This window comes from Bacillus rossius, chromosome 2, assembly GCF_032445375.1.
Source record: "Bacillus rossius redtenbacheri isolate Brsri chromosome 2, Brsri_v3, whole genome shotgun sequence".
Classification (NCBI taxonomy): domain Eukaryota; kingdom Metazoa; phylum Arthropoda; class Insecta; order Phasmatodea; family Bacillidae; genus Bacillus; species Bacillus rossius.
In genome coordinates this window covers 73,072,504-73,090,503 of record NC_086331.1, presented here as the reverse complement: position 1 = coordinate 73,090,503, position 18,000 = coordinate 73,072,504, and the positions used below count along the sequence as shown (strand labels likewise).

At 39.9% G+C, this 18,000-nt stretch overlaps 1 protein-coding gene across 1 annotated transcript in view; it reads right to left on the bottom strand.

The window, feature by feature from the left end:
• Positions 1–18,000, bottom strand: part of LOC134529373 (serine protease easter) — a 106,859-nt gene that overhangs the window by 31,263 nt on the left and 57,596 nt on the right. Inside the window, exon 4 of the mRNA XM_063363370.1 lies at positions 5,932–6,137. Within this exon, the coding sequence (XP_063219440.1) occupies positions 5,932–6,137 (206 nt within the window). The remainder of the gene's footprint in view (positions 1–5,931; positions 6,138–18,000) is intronic.

Here is an 18,000-nt window from a genome sequence, read left to right as displayed (position 1 = left end):
TTTGGACTTTTTCATTTATTGTGGAACTGACACTGATCTTACAAAACACAATCTCGGTGTCTCTGGAGATGTCATTGCAACACTGGTAGAGCCCTACTTACAGAATGGGCACACATTATTTTGTGATAATTGGTATACAAGTCCTACTCTTTTCTGCTGGCTGTACAATCGCGCAACTAATGCTTGCGGCACAGTGCGGCACAACCGGAAGGAAATGCCAAAAATGGCAGAAAAATTACAAAAAGGAGAAATGACATTCAGGTCTGTTTCAGGCCTAATGTTAGCTTTGAAATGGTGTGACAAGCGAGATGTTTATATGCTGTCCACTTTTCACACAGCAGACATGCAAGAGACTGCTAAAATGGACTACAGAACAGGTGCAAAACGTCTCAAACCTTCGGTTGTAATTGACTACAACAAGTCAATGGGAAGTGTTGACCGAAGTGACATGATCATGAAAACAGTTGAAAGCGTCAGGAAATGCACCAAATGGTACAGAAAGCTTTTCTTCCACATAATAGACATGTCTCTGTTCAATGCATTTTGCCTATACAAATTGTCTTCCGGCAAAGTGCCATATGCAAATTTTCAATTAGGCTTGATCCAAGAAGTTCTGGAAAAGTTTAAAGTTGACAGAAGAGCAAGTGGGGTTGGGAGACGTAGTGATCCTCCACAGAGGCTGACTGCTGGACTTCATCTTCCAGGACAGCTGTCAAAGTATGCGACATGTATTGTTTGCAAGAAGAAACATGGGAAAATAAAGCAAACGAAAATATTTTGTAAAGCCTGCAAGCAAACACTTTGTGAATTTCCCTGTTTTGCAATGTACCACGAGGTGAAAAACATTTTCCCTGGTGCCGATGCATAAAAAATTAATATTTTGATCAACTAATATTATATGTTTGAAAAGTTTTTGAATTTGGGGATCCTTTGCAAAGACTGTGTGAATTTGTTTGTTTTGCTATGCATAAGAAGGCGAAAGACATTTGTTTTGCCCATTCAATAATAGTAATGATTTCAATGTAGACTAATAATTCCAGTAAAAAATACTTTGTTTAATTATGCAGAGCTGATTCAAAGGTTGCAATGTAAATATTTTGTGCGCTGTAAATAATATGCTTAAACTATAAATATTTTGTTTATATGTGTTTGTAATAATATCAGAGCTAAAGATAGCAAGTGGCAATTACGTTTTTATGTAAGCGATGTGAGTTCTCTGCAAGTGAGAGTATTATGTAAAGCTTTAAAACAAAGTATCTTTGTTATTCTTATGGTTTGCTAATAATTAAAAAAAATGAAATATGTATTCCCGTCAGCAGATTCATAAATAACATGAACTATATATACGTGTAAAATGTTTTCAAATATAAAAAAATTAACAACTGCTTTGTTCATTATGCGGAGCAGATTCGTAAGTTAAAATAAAAATATTTTGTTTTTAATTCTACATAAATATTGACTGTTTGTAATCAAAACTAAAACACTGCAAAGAAAGAGTTTATTTCGTTACAAACCAAGGTTTATTTTGACAAGTAGCCAGGTTTATTTCAAGAAGTACCAAGTTCTAATTCTACAAGTACACCTCAGCTAAGAAACCGCAGTAAATATTCATAGAAAATCTATACGAATTAAAATAATGTTTGTGCGCTGCTGCCGATTCACTAAATAATAATGTAATGGTAGCATGAACAATATAATCATGTAAAACGTTTTCTTTGGAAAATCAAAAATTACTCGAAAAATGTTATTTATTTTAAGAAGAGCGGACAAAACTAGCGAGCGCGCTTATCAGGTGGATTCCAGTCGGAAGAGGCCCGTACAGGGGGCTCGGCCGGCCGGCCACATGCCCGGCCACAAGGTCGCGCACGACACACTCAGCGTCCGTCGCTAAAGGGTTAAATGTTATAAAAATTATTTTTCTTGTCCTAGCCCTGTTCGGATTAGGCGGATTTTCGGATTAGCGGTGGTCAGATTAGCGGGACTCTACTGTATAATTTAAGTGTACATATCCATGGGCAGACTCGCAAATGAGACTGCATTTACCTGTGTCAGACAAACAGTCGTATACCGAAACGTCTGCTACATGACAATGCGAACATCATAGTACTTTTCCCCATAGATGAACTTCATTTGCGTCACGCTTATGATGAACATGTAAACACCGAAATTATTTTCCAGGAATTCAAAGACATGTGTACCTTTTGATGGAAAAGTGAGCACGGATCCATAGTTATAGTCAAAGACTGGTCTATATATAAAGGCAGGTACAAACAAGGTTTCGATCAGTTTATCATCAAACATGAGTCATAGCATTTCGAATTTTGGTCGCAGTAATCGCACTGACGAACCTGCATACTCAAGTCTCACTACACCGATATCCGGAAATACATTTCGCAATCGACTCAACAAGAAGAAAGTACAACAAACGAATTAATAGAGTAACTGCTAGCCATCGACCAGCATGTATAAGCCTCGGATTATCGAATACGTGACGTGATCGAAATATTCAACGTACAAAGATGAATCATTAACTCATTTGGCAACGAAAATAGATCCTGATAAAAACAGGGTAATGCTTTCTGCGGACGAATTTCAACACTATAAAGGAAGTCTTGCAAAACGTTTCAGCCAATACACTGTCGGACTTGGCCAATGAACTTTATCGTGCTATAGAGTTTGTACGTGAAAAATATCTACTTGCTATAAGAGCCAGACTTGCATGTGAAATGTAAGATGAAGAGATATTTAAACTCATCACTTGTCGTCTCGAGGAACTTAAAATATGGAAGAACCAACAACCTGTGTGAAGACAGAAAATTATGACTACTGCAAAGAAGAGAAAAATAAACCAGCTACAGAAGAAGAGGACTTTACAAGTACAAAGTCTATGCACAAGAAAAATGATGGCAATGCGGACACCAAGTTAACGTAATGGTACAACCAATCTTGAGATTTTTCATGAGCCAGAATAATGACATGACCTATGGAGTATATAGAAAACATAATAGGTGGTTCCAAGAAACTTCTAGAACTAACTCATGCGCATTTTCGCGATAACGATCCAGAAAGTGGCATATATATAGACAAAGATCATGAAAAAATCGACATTCTCACCGATATCTTCAGTTGATTAGCAGTACATAGAATGTGGCCAGAATTTTGACTATGTTTATTGGGACGACCTAAACGAATTAGTCGACCGGTCTAAAAAATTTACTTGCCTCATTTAGTGCAAGAAACTATTGACACGTCAAAGAAATAGTCTCTATAATCGAAGAACTGAAGGTAGCCAGCTCCATACAATGATTCGAACTGGAATCGCTAGCGGACTTCACACTTCTGCAAGACGAAAATACCTTCGGCGCAAAGTCGTAGTGCATGGACTTCATGATTTATTTCAGGGGGACCTTGTTGAGATTATACCACAATCCCGATATTATTAAGTTTGCAATTACCTGTTGATGGTCATCGATTGGTATAGCAAGTTCGCTTGGGCCTGACCAGTGAAATCGAAGAATGTATTTGACATAACCAAGATCATGACAGACATTTTGCATGATGGACGTATACCAAAGCACCTGCAAATGGATCTTGACAAAGAATTGTACAATGCAAACTTCAAAGTTTGGTGAATACGTTTAGTATAAACTCTACTCTACATTTAGTAATGTGAAAGCCTCTGTGTCGAAAGTTTTAACAGAACTGTGCGCACCAAGATGTAGCGACAGTTTACGGCTAAAGGACATACAATTGGCTAGTTATCTTGCCGAAACTAATAAGAGAGTACAATTACACGATGCATTCTACCACGAAAATGAAGCCCAAAAAGGTAAAGAACAATCGCTTGCTTCACACAGTGTTTTCCAAAATGAAAAAGAAAGATACACAAAAGTGTATAGCTAACGTCCGTGAAATTGTGCATATCTCCAAGCAGAAAGAGTTCTTCAAGAAAGGTTTCACCATGAATTGGTGTCGCGAACTTTACCAAGTGATCCGCATTCGCGAATCAGACCCTAGGACTTACTACCTCGAAGATCTAGAACACAAGCCGATTCGTGGTGGCTTCTATTCCGAATAGATTCGACCTACGCTGTATCCCGAAACATAATTGTTTAAGAAGTTTCTCAAACGAAGAAATGTCATATGGTAGGGCTTCCCACTTCGCTTCAATTCGTGGGTAGCAGATGCAGAAATAGAGAAACGCTTGTGATTTGTTTGTACTTGTTTCCTGCACTATAAATTATGAAATAATTTTTTTTATTTGTTTTATTTCTCGAACCTGTATTTTTTTTGAAATTTTTAATTAAATTTTATTTTATTTCATCAAGCAAAAATCGAACTAAGCATGTTATGTAATCGAATCAATCAGTAATTTAACAAGTAGTTTTTTTGTTGAATTTTGGAATTTTTTTCTGAATTTTAAGCTTAAAAATTACATATTTCCAAGATGGCACCCAAATATCAAAATGGCAGATACCACGATAATTGCCTGTCTGTTAATAAATGTTTCCTGCACTCTAGCAGGTAAAAACTAAACTAATATGACAGCAATGCACTCTGGCAGACATTGTGCATGCTAGCACCCCTGGTATCGATTACAGAAAACAATATGGACAGAGGATGATATTATCCCACCAAATAAAAAAAAAACTACAAGTCCAAATATGTGTATTATTTTAATATACCTTAATTAATTCTCGGTCTGGTAAATCTCTTGATGGCCATGCGGTAAAAGGCGTATGTTTTACATCCCAGAGGTCCGAGCTGTCATGGTTCAAACCACAGCACTTCTAAGGTATTTTGTGAAAAAAAAAAAAAATATTGTGTCGATAAGGACCATAACAGCATTAGCAGATAATGGTACATCGACTTTATGTGCATAAGGCAGATGCTGGTGCTCTCTATGAACAAACAGCAGTAACAAAGATGACAGAATCCAAGATGATGGCCTCCAGCAGAATGAAAAAACCAAGACGGTGGCCGTGACATCATCCAAGATGGTGGCCTCCAACAGATGAAAACAAAATGGTGGCTGTGTAGTCAGAATCTAAAAAAGTGACTGAGACATCAGATCAAAGTTGGTGGACTTGTTATTAGAATTCACAATGACGACCATAACGAAAATTGCAACATTTAAGGATTGGGGTGCTCGATGACAAAATGGCAGCATTCAAGATGGCACAAAGTTATAGAAACCAAAATGTCGTAAAACAATATGGCGAAATTCAAAATGGCGGATCCAAATGGCAGAAGGGATCAAAGTCAAAGTGTAAAGTTATCCAAGATGCCCGCCGTGAAGTCAGTGTGGTTGGTCATTGACCGCAACCACAATCCACATACGAACCCAGTCCCAGAAGATATATTCCAATACTTCTCTCGGTTTACAAATTTTCATGTCTTTAATATTATTTAAGATATCTTCATGGAAATTTATTATTTGTTTTTAATTTTTTAAAATATATTTTTTAAACATTATTTTGAACTTTTACCGCTATTAGACAACTTTTTGTATGCATCTTTTAAGAACATTTGAGCCGAAACATAAAATGTAAGGGCACTTAATGGTAAATTTATAGGGAAGCCTACGTATAATGCTGGTGACAAAAAAAATAAAACAACGAACATGGCAACGTAAGACAGTAAGTAGTGTATTACAGTTTTTTTAGTGCAAAGGTATTCCAATGAGCCTATGTATTTGTGGCTTGCTCGGCTATGATTTACTATTCGTGATACTTTGAACGAGTTCGGCATGTCCGTGGTTCGATATCTACGATATAGAGCGTTATTCGGTTTCATTCGCTACCTTCGGCAACCTGCCTATCATCTGAATGAATCATAGGCCCATATGAATAACATTGCGATAAAAAGGTCAATTATACACCACTGCCCTGTCAAACGAAAGCACGAAGAAGGTGCGCGTTGAACAGTGACCTTGGAAGGCGACGTCCTTCACCAGCCGGATGACGCCGATGTCGTGGAACTGGTCCGTGCTGGTGGGCTTGTAGTCAGGATGCATGACGGCCTGCTCGACCGCCACGCGCTGCACAGGCGCCGCGCACTCGGACTCGCCGCCGAACTCGTCCTGCTTGCAGTCCGGGTCCGTCGACGTGTTATACTCGCCCACCACCACCGCCGACCTGAGCGCCGACACCACACACTTCAAGCTACACTGCTCCACGCCCCTTCGGGGGGCGAAACCAAGGTGCGCAACCAAATGCGCGTGCTCCGTGCAACGGAAATTTAACAGCATGAAGTCCAATACGCATGCATTTTAGCGTCCAGTTGCAGGGCCAAACCTAGATGTAAGCGAAGTAGGCTGACGCGTCGGACGCCTGCCAAGGCAAAGGGAGCACCGATCGTGCTCGGCGCGACCTCATACTATATAGACCCATAAGTCGTAACATAATATAAATTAATAGGTTTAAATAGGCCTATAATCAATTCTAGTAGTATATGATAGGGGCTCCGAGATCAGGGTTCAGGGTGTGGATTGAAGATTGTCGGTCCGCCATCTTGGATTGTGACGTCACGGCGGCCATCTTGGATTGTGACGTCACGGCGGCCATCTTGGATTGTGACGTCACGGCGGCCATCTTGGATAAGCGTAACGTGACACTTTTTCGTGCGTGCAGCCAGCATAATGGGACACAGCGTAACGGGACACAGCGTAACGGGACACAGCGTAACGGGACATAACGTAACGGGACAAGTATATCACGGCGTCCATCTTGAATCCGCCATTTTGTATGACGTCATTGTGTGTTCTCGAAAATTCCGGTGATGTGTTTTCCGCCATTTTGAATTATGATGTCACCGTTGCAATTTTCGTTACGGCCGCCATCTTTAACTTTTTTATTTATTATCCGATTTTAATGAAATTTTTTTTAAAAATTATAAAAAAATTCACTTAATAAAATTTTAATCAAAAATATCGAAAAAACATATATTTACGACACGGAGTTCGGAGTCCTCGGTTCGAACCCGACAGAGGCAAAAAAAATAAAAATGGCGACCGATCCATTCCTCACAGTGGACGCAGGCAGACTGACCCCCACCACTTATGTCAATGCACATATACCATCAGGTAGTATGACATCATGTCCGCCATCTTGAAATTCGGACGCCATCTTGAAAATCTTTATTTATTATCCGATTTTAATGAAAAAAATTCCAAAATTCATCAAAAAATTAACGTATTTGAATTCTGTTTGATTATATCGATGCACGTCCTTGGTTCGATTCCCGACGAGAGTAAACAGTCGATCCTTCCTCCATGAAAGCTACCTAGACTGATCTACCACCACCAATACCAAAGTATATACCGTCAACTGGTATGACATCATGTCCGCCATCTTGTCTTCATCTGCTGGAGACCGCCATCTTGTTTTCGTATGCTAGAGTGTGCCGATACCATGTAGTATAATTATCTGGTCACCACACCTTTGACCTTGACCTTGACCTTGAAATTTGACCTTGAACTTGAAATTTGACCTTGACCTTGAAATTTGACCTTGACCTTGAAATTTGACCTTGAAATTTGACCTTGACCTTGAAATTTGACCTTGACCTTGAAATTTGACCTTGACCTTGAAATTTGAGCTTGACCTTGAAAATTGACCTTGACCTTGAAATTTGACATTACCTTGAAATTTGACCTTGACCTTGAAATTTGACCTTGACCTTGAAATTTGACCTTGACCTTGAAATTTGACCTTCACCTTGAAATTTGACCTTGACCTTTAAATTTGACTTAGAACCTTGAAATTTTACTTTGTCCTTGTCGACCATCATGGACCCGACATTTAATGTTCAGTACATGCTACCAGGAGCGACCAACTGCTGGAGTACGTCATCTTGTGTGTGTACTCATATTATAGAGTACATTTACATCTGGTTAATTTTATTTTAACCTGCTACAGTGCAGTAATCATTTATTACCGAGGTGCCCACCGCCATCTTGAAATTCGGACGCCATCTTGAAATCATGTAATAATGTAGCTAGAAAAGCGGGAAAAAATCCAAAATTCATCAAAAAAATCACTCATTAACTTACAAATCGAATCGATGGATCCCTGTCCACGGTTCGATTCTTGACCAGAGACAGTTGTAACTAATTATTAAATAAATGTTAGGTTCTGTTTTCCATTACCTTTCGCGGAGTTTATTAATCATTCACTCTACGAAAATCAACTCAAGTCAATATACCGGACCAACGAATTAAATCAGTGCCGATTAGCCTATTATGAAAGTCTAATTTTTCATTAATCTGAATAACATATAAGCCGTTCATGTACAAAGCCACACATATAGATCAATTGCCTTCAGTCCATGAGACCGAGTCATGTCATTATCAGACGTATAGGCTAGTCATTTCAGGACCACATGACCTTCGTAATCCATCGTGACATTTTTATACATTCTAAAGGACCAAGTAACCTTGTAAAATATTTTAGTAACACCAAGAGGTGATAAACTAGTAAATATTCAATCACTACATTTTGTACTACGCGCAATCAACAAAAAAGGAAGCACCAACAACGAAAAGACAGCACCACCAACGAAAAGGCAACACATTTAAAAGCACCGACTACGAAAAGGCAGCACATTTGGAAGCACCGACAACGAAAAGGCAGCACATTTGGAAGCACCGACAACGAAAAGGCAGCACCGACAACGAAAAGGCAGCACCGACAACGAAAAGGCAGCACATTTGGAAGCACCGACAACGAAAAGGCAGCACATTTGGAAGCACCGACAACGAAAAGGCAGCAGCGACAACGAAAAGGCAGCACATTTGGAAGCACCGACAACGAAAAGGCAGCACCGACAACGAAAAGGCAGCACATTTGGAAGCACCGACAACGAAAAGGCAGCACCGACAACGAAAAGGCAGCACATTTGGAAGCACCGACAAAGAAAAGGCAGCACCGCCAACGAAAAGGAAGCACATTTGGAAGCACCGACAAAGAAAAGGCAGCACCGCCAACGAAAAGGAAGCACATTTGGAAGCACCGACAACGAAAAGGCAGCACCGCCAAAGAAAAGACAGCACATTTGGAAACACCGACAACGAAAAGGAAGCACCATCAACGAAAAGGCCGCACCGCCAACGAAAAGGAAGCACATTTGGAAGCACCGGCAAAGAAAAGGCAGCACCGCCCACGAAAAGGAAGCACATTTGGAAGCACCGATAAAGAAAAGGCAGCACCGCCAACGAAAAGGAAGCACATTTGGAAGCACCGACAACGAAAAGGCAGCACCATCGACGAAAAGGAAGCACATTAATTTGTCATTGACTGCAATATTCATTGGTTCCAATATTCATTGGCTCCAATATTCATTGGCTCCAATATTCAATGGCTCCAATATTCATTGACTCCAATATTCATTGGCTCCATCAGTCATTGACACCTACAGTCTTTTGGTTCCAAAAGTCTTTTGGCCCCAAATATATTAGGCTAGAATTCTTCGAGTCTAAGAGACTATGAGACCACATGGCTACGAGTCTAAAATGATCTAGCTGGTTACGAGTTATACATGGCTTGCGAGGCTACAGAGCTACGAAGTTTCTAGTACACAGGTTTACATGACTGCGAGGATACAGGACTACAAGTCTGCAAGAGTACTTGACTACGAAGGTACTCGTCTACATGACTCCAGTTACCGCATCTGTCTTCGACAGAATTTTCTCTTTTGCTCCAACTGCTCCATCAGCATTATGTTATAAGATTACAAGGCCTCTTGCTTACGTAGCTTCAAGTCTACGAGCCTCCAATGCATCATGACTACGAGACTACGAGCCATGAGGTTACGAGTCTATGCGATTGCGAGTCTTCTAGGTTACGTGATCGCGAGGCTATAGGACTACGAAGCTTCCAGAACGCATGGTTACGAGACTGCGAGGCTACAATTCTACGAGGTCCCAAGACATCCTGGCTACACGACTACGAGCCATGAGGTTACGAGACTACGTGACTACGAATCTTCAAGTTTACGAGACTGCGAGGCTACAGAGCTACGAAGCCTCTAGTACACAGGTTTACGTGACTGTGAGGATACAGGACTACCAGTCTGCATGAGTACTTGACTACGAAGCTACTCGTCTACAAGGCTACAATTACAGCATCTGTTTTCGTCAGAATTTTCTCTTTTGCTCCAACTGCACCACCAGCATTATGTTATAAGATTACAAGGCCGCTTGCTTATGTAGCTTCAAGTCTACGAGGATACTTGGATACGTAGCTTCAATTCTACGAGGTCCTAAGACTTCATGACTACGCGACTTCGAGCCATGAGGTTACGAGATTACGTGACTACGAATCTTCATGTTTACGAGACTGTGAGGCTACAGAGCTACGAAGCCTCTAGAAAACGAGTTTACGTGACTGCGTGAATACAGGAATACAAGTTTGCATGAGTTCTTGACTACGAAGCTACTCGTCTACAAGGCTCCAATTGACACATCTGTCTTCGATGGAATTTTCTCTTTTGCTACATCTACGCCATCAGCATTATGTTATAAGATTACAAAGCTACTTGCTTACGTAGCTTCAAGTCTACGAGGCTCCAATACATCATGACTAAGAGACTACGAGCCATGAGGTTACGAGACTATGCGATTGCAAGTCTTCAAGGTTACGTCATCGCGAGGCTATAGGACTACGAAGCTTCCAGAACGCATGGTTACGAGAATGCATGACTAATTGGCCGCATGGCTACGAAACTTTATGTCTCTAACTGACTACAATAGCACTATTCAGTGGTGAGAGTTAATTTATTTCATGCAAAGGTACTTGCTGCAAGCAGTTCCGCTTTTCAACATCAGATGACGTCACGTTTTGCTTGCAGGTAAAATAATATTTATTTATTTTATGCGGGATGCGGGTTGTTCACTATCGATCGCATAAGAAGAATGGCATCGATAGTCTTCAAGGAGAAGGAAGTTCGTCCTTCCTGCTAGTGCTTCTCAGATTTCTCACGGTCCGCGGTCTCACGGTCTCTATCTTTGCTCAACAATGATAAGTTTACAAGCTAGCAGAACAGATTCTGCTAGCTTGTTAACTTATCATTGTTGAGCAAAGATAGAGTTCTAGTACAAGCCAGAATTTTATGTATTTTTTGTTTTTATTTTAAATTTTTTATTAATTTATTTTTATTTTTAAATATTTTTTTCTGTAATTTTATGATATCAAAGAAAACGTGTGTCGTTTTTCTCTGTGTGCTCCTGATTATTCTTGCCAATATTATGATGGTTTTCTCCGTGTGCTCCTGATTATTCTTATCAATATTTTGATGATTAATCCGAGTGCTTGCGATCATTCCTGCGGTTTCGGTCAAAGGTCAAAGTCACACCCATCCAAGATGGCAGCCGTGACGTCGCAATCCAATATGGCGGACCGTGAGAAATCTGAGAAGCACTAGCAGGAAGGACGAACTTCCTTCTCCTTGAAGACTATCGATGCCATTCTTCTTATGCGATCGATAGTGAACAACCCGCATCCCGCATAAAATAAATAAATATTATTTTACCTGCAAGCAAAACGTGACGTCATCTGATGTTGAAAAGCGGAACTGCTTGCAGCAAGTACCTTTGCATGAAATAAATTAACTCTCACCACTGAATAGTGCTATTGTAGTCAGTTAGAGACATAAAGTTTCGTAGCCATGCGGCCAATTAGTCATGCATTCTCGTAACCATGCGTTCTGGAAGCTTCGTAGTCCTATAGCCTCGCGATGACGTAACCTTGAAGACATGCAATCGCATAGTCTCGTAACCTCATGGCTCGTAGTCTCTTAGTCATGATGTATTGGAGCCTCGTAGACTTGAAGCTACGTAAGCAAGTAGCTTTGTAATCTTATAACATAATGCTGATGGCGTAGATGTAGCAAAAGAGAAAATTCCATCGCAGACAGATGTGTCAATTGGAGCCTTGTAGACGAGTAGCTTCGTAGTCAAGAACTCATGCAAACTTGTATTCCTGTATCCACGCAGTCACGTAAACTCGTTTTCTAGAGGCTTCGTAGCTCTGTAGCCTCACAGTCTCGTAAACATGAAGATTCGTAGTCACGTAATCTCGTAACCTCATGGCTCGAAGTCGCGTAGTCATGAAGTCTTAGGACCTCGTAGAATTGAAGCTACGTATCCAAGTATCCTCGTAGACTTGAAGCTACATAAGCAAGCGGCCTTGTAATCTTATAACATAATGCTGGTGGTGCAGTTGGAGCAAAAGAGAAAATTCTGACGAAAACAGATGCTGTAATTGTAGCCTTGTAGACGAGTAGCTTCGTAGTCAAGTACTCATGAAGACTGGTAGTCCTGTATCCTCACAGTCACGTAAACCTGTGTACTAGAGGCTTCGTAGCTCTGTAGCCTCGCAGTCTCGTAAACTTGAAGATTCGTAGTCACGTAGTCTCGTAACCTCATGGCTCGTAGTCGCGTAGCCAGGATGTCTTGGGACCTCGTAGAATTGTAGCCTCGCAGTCTCGTAACCATGCGTTCTGGAAGCTTCGTAGTCCTATAGCCTCGCGATCACGTAACCTAGAAGACTCGCAATCGCATAGACTCGTAACCTCATGGCTCGTAGTCTCGTAGTCATGATGCATTGGAGGCTCGTAGACTTGAAGCTACGTAAGCAAGAGGCCTTGTAATCTTATAACATAATGCTGATGGAGCAGTTGGAGCAAAAGAGAAAATTCTGTCGAAGACAGATGCGGTAACTGGAGTCATGTAGACGAGTACCTTCGTAGTCAAGTACTCTTGCAGACTTGTAGTCCTGTATCCTCGCAGTCATGTAAACCTGTATACTAGAAACTTCGTAGCTCTGTAGCCTCGCAAGCCATGTATAACTCGTAACCACCTAGATCATTTTAGACTCGTAGCCATGTGGTCTCATAGTCTCTTAGACTCGAAGAATTCTAGCCTAATATATTTGGGGCCAAAAGACTTTTGGAACCAAAAGACTGTAGGTGTCAATGACTGATGGAGCCAATGAATATTGGAGTCAATGAATATTGGAGCCATTGAATATTGGAGCCAATGAATATTGGAGCCAATGAATATTGGAACCAATGAATATTGCAGTCAATGACAAATTAATGTGCTTCCTTTTCGTCGATGGTGCTGCCTTTTCGTTGTCGGTGCTTCCAAATGTGCTTCCTTTTCGTTGGCGGTGCTGCCTTTTCTTTATCGGTGCTTCCAAATGTGCTTCCTTTTCGTGAGCGGTGCTGCCTTTTCTTTGCCGGTGCTTCCAAATGTGCTTCCTTTTCGTTGGCGGTGCGGCCTTTTCGTTGATGGTGCTTCCTTTTCGTTGTCGGTGCTTCCAAATGTGCTGTCTTTTCTTTGGCGGTGCTGCCTTTTCGTTGTCGGTGCTTCCAAATGTGCTTCCTTTTCGTTGGCGGTGCTGCCTTTTCTTTGTCGGTGCTTCCAAATGTGCTTCCTTTTCGTTGGCGGTGCTGCCTTTTCTTTGTCGGTGCTTCCAAATGTGCTGCCTTTTCGTTGTCGGTGCTGCCTTTTCGTTGTCGGTGCTGCCTTTTCGTTGTCGGTGCTTCCAAATGTGCTGCCTTTTCGTTGTCGCTGCTGCCTTTTCGTTGTCGGTGCTTCCAAATGTGCTGCCTTTTCGTTGTCGGTGCTGCCTTTTCGTTGTCGGTGCTTCCAAATGTGCTGCCTTTTCGTTGTCGGTGCTGCCTTTTCGTTGTCGGTGCTTCCAAATGTGCTGCCTTTTCGTTGTCGGTGCTGCCTTTTCGTTGTCGGTGCTGCCTTTTCGTTGTCGGTGCTTCCAAATGTGCTGCCTTTTCGTTGTCGGTGCTTCCAAATGTGCTGCCTTTTCGTAGTCGGTGCTTCCAAATGTGTTGCCTTTTCGTTGGTGGTGCTGTCTTTTCGTTGTTGGTGCTTCCTTTTTTGTTGATTGCGCGTAGTACAAAATGTAGTGATTGAATATTTACTAGTTTATCACCTCTTGGTGTTACTAAAATATTTTACAAGGTTACTTGTTTCTTTTAGAATGTATAAAAATGTCACGATGGATTACGAAGGTCATGTGGTCCTGAAATGACTAGCCTATACGTCTGATAATGACATGACTCGGTCTCATGGACTGAAGGCAATTGATCTATATGTGTGGCTTTGTACATGAACGGCTTATATGTTATTCAGATTAATGAAAAATTAGACTTTCATAATAGGCTAATCGGCACTGATTTAATTCGTTGGTCCGGTATATTGACTTGAGTTGATTTTCGTAGAGTGAATGATTAATAAACTCCGCGAAAGGTAATGGAAAACAGAACCTAACATTTATTTAATAATTAGTTACAACTGTCTCTGGTCAAGAATCGAACCGTGGACAGGGATCCATCGATTCGATTTGTAAGTTAATGAGTGATTTTTTTGATGAATTTTGGATTTTTTCCCGCTTTTCTAGCTACATTATTACATGATTTCAAGATGGCGTCCGAATTTCAAGATGGCGGTGGGCACCTCGGTAATAAATGATTACTGCACTGTAGCAGGTTAAAATAAAATTAACCAGATGTAAATGTACTCTATAATATGAGTACACACACAAGATGACGTACTCCAGCAGTTGGTCGCTCCTGGTAGCATGTACTGAACATTAAATGTCGGGTCCATGATGGTCGACAAGGACAAAGTAAAATTTCAAGGTCAAAGTCAAATTTAAAGGTCAAGGTCAAATTTCAAGGTCAAGGTCAAATTTCAAGGTCAAGGTCAAATTTCAAGGTCAAGGTCAAATTTCAAGGTCAATGTCAAATTTCAAGGTCAAGGTCAAATTTCAAGGTCAATGTCAAATTTCAAGGTCAAGGTCAAATTTCAAGGTCAAGGTCAAATTTCAAGGTCAAGGTCAAATTTCAAGGTCAAATTTCAAGGTCAAGGTCAAATTTCAAGGTCAAGGTCAAATTTCAAGGTCAAGGTCAAATTTCAAGGTCAAGGTCAAATTTCAAGGTCAAGGTCAAGGTCAAAGGTGTGGTGACCAGATAATTATACTACATGGTATCGGTACACTCTAGCATACGAAAACAAGATGGCGGTCTCCAGCATATGAAGACAAGATGGCGGACATGATGTCATACCAGTTGACGGTATATACTTTGGTATTGGTGGTGGTAGATCAGTCTAGGTAGCTTTCATGGAGGAAGGATCGACTGTTTACTCTCGTCGGGAATCGAACCAAGGACGTGCATCGATATAATCAAACAGAATTCAAATACGTTAATTTTTTGATGAATTTTGGAATTTTTTTCATTAAAATCGGATAATAAATAAAGATTTTCAAGATGGCGTCCGAATTTCAAGATGGCGGACATGATGTCATACTACCTGATGGTATATGTGCATTGACATAAGTGGTGGGGGTCAGTCTGCCTGCGTCCACTGTGAGGGTTGGATCGGTCGCCATTTTTATTTTTTTTTGCCTCTGTCGGGTTCGAACCGAGGACTCCGAACTCCGTGTCGTAAATATATGTTTTTTTCGATATTTTTGATTAACATTTTATTAAGTGAATTTTTTTATAATTTTTAAAAAATTTTCATTAAAATCGGATAATAAATAAAAAAGTTAAAGATGGCGGCCGTAACGAAAATTGCAACGGTGACGTCATAATTCAAAATGGCGGAAAACACATCACCGGAATTTTCGAGAACACACAATGACGTCATACAAAATGGCGGATTCAAGATGGACGCCGTGATATACTTGTACCGTTACGTTATGTCCCGTTACGCTGTGTCCCGTTACGCTGTGTCCCGTTACGCTGTGTCCCGTTACGCTGGCTGCACGCACGAAAAAGTGTCACGTTACGCTTATCCAAGATGGCCGCCGTGACGTCACAATCCAAGATGGCCGCCGTGACGTCACAATCCAAGATGGTGGACCGACAATCTTCAATCCACACCCTGAACCCTGATCTCGGAGCCCCTATCATATACTACTAATTCTAACTTTAATTTTAAAATTCGGAACAAAAAATAAACGTTATCTAATTTACAGTTTCATAAATTTTCGAACATAAAAATGGTTTGAAATTGCTTCAAAAGTACAATATTATAAATAGTTTATAATTGAATGAATTTTTATGCAAATTTGCAAATACAAGTTAGTGAGATTTTCAATCAAGTATCATGATTTTATTTTATTGAAGTAGTGTGTGTATGGTTAATGATAACTCTGACATTAAAATAATAAGAATCGAAGATTGCGGCTGTGACGTAAGTATCGAAGATGGCGGATGTGACATCAGAATCGAAGAAAGTGACTGTCATGTCATCATTCAAAATGGCGGAAATTAGATGGCGGCCGGGGTCATGGTCGTCTAATATGGACGTCGCAGTCAAGTCAAAGGTCAAGGTTCCCACAGATGGTAGCCGTGACTTCAAAATCAAAGATGGTGAGCTCCACCACCGACACTACACCTAGCACACAAGGGTAGTTACCTAATCTGAGGAAATGTTGCTTTCATTAATAATTGAAATTTCCACTTACAAAGGCTCTTGTTTTTTCAACTACTGTTTAAGTAAATTACTATAAAAATATAATATAACAAAATGTTATGATTTTTTTAATGTCATCTCTTTGTGTGTTTTTACTCCGTGATAAGCATGGATGAATTTACAACCAATGCTATTTAATTGTACTACAATATTTAGATAATAAAGCACAAACTATGATTGTATACCATTATAGTTCCTCCAAATGTAGGTGTTATTAAGGTTTTTATAAGTATGTTTCCCCCCGATAAATATTTCTAGACTATTTTTGAAGTTTTACTTCTTTAGATGCATTGAAGGCGAAATTTTAGTAGGCGACGGAAACCCAACGAAATGCGCTCGCATTATGCCGCAGAATTTTAACTAGTTGAAGTCCACTGCACATGCGCGTTTCCTCTATACCCACAAGCTCAAATAGTCATGATGGCATACCCATGCTTGGCAGTATTAACCTGTATATAGTCGCCTCCGTGGACATTAGGGGACGTACTAAGCATACTGGCATGCCAAAATAAACCTTTTGATAGCCAAACTATCCAGGAATACACTTTGTAAACTTGAATAGTCTTTAATGATATAATCGAAAATTAAAAAAAAAACTATAATTTATAATCCATGAAAATTGTGTTGGAACAAACATGGCTTCAAAAGTAATATTAAATATTGCATCATGCAACGTTAATTTTACATGACGAAGTCCAAAGTGCATGCGCGTTTCGTCCAGTTGCATATGCCTCGTGCCTATTGTATTTTAATGGTCTCTTTATTCCTCGAATCGGAAGTGTACAAACAAAAACTAAATAGTTTGTTACTTCCTTACCTGATGAAATGTGACGTCAATGATAACTGCAACTTCCTACATCACTATGTATTCTCACACCTACAACATTTTTTATTTAAATTTTTATTTTGAATCTTAAGTATCTTAACCCATGATGCTTACTTAAATAGGGTAAAGTAAGGTAATTTCGTGATAAAATTAATTTTTCGCTAATAAATATTGTTTTATTCAACCATTACTGTCGTATTTGGCCAAAATTGTTTAACTTCTGTGTAATACTAACATTATAAGTAATAAACTTGCAATTATATACATATTTTCAACACAAAATTTAATTTCAAATTTTAAATGGTTTGACAGGTAATTTCGTGATATGGGTATCTAATTTCGTGATAGGGGTTAGGCAATTTCGTGATACAATAAAAATACAAATATTTTCAAACAAATACCAACTATAATAACAAATAATATAATTTTAACTTGTAACATGCATTCTAATTGCTGTTTTCTTCATTTCTTCAAAAAAATGTTCAAATAACCTTCGAAAAATTAGGTTTAGTCTAGTTTTTTTTAGATGCTTACCTCGCTCAACTCACTTTCAGCATTAGCACAATTATCACACATGAAAACTAGTTCCTCAGAATCAGCAGGTTGGCACTCTTCATGATAAGGCATCAAGCAATAACAGCATTGCACCCATTAAGCGCCATTTCTTATT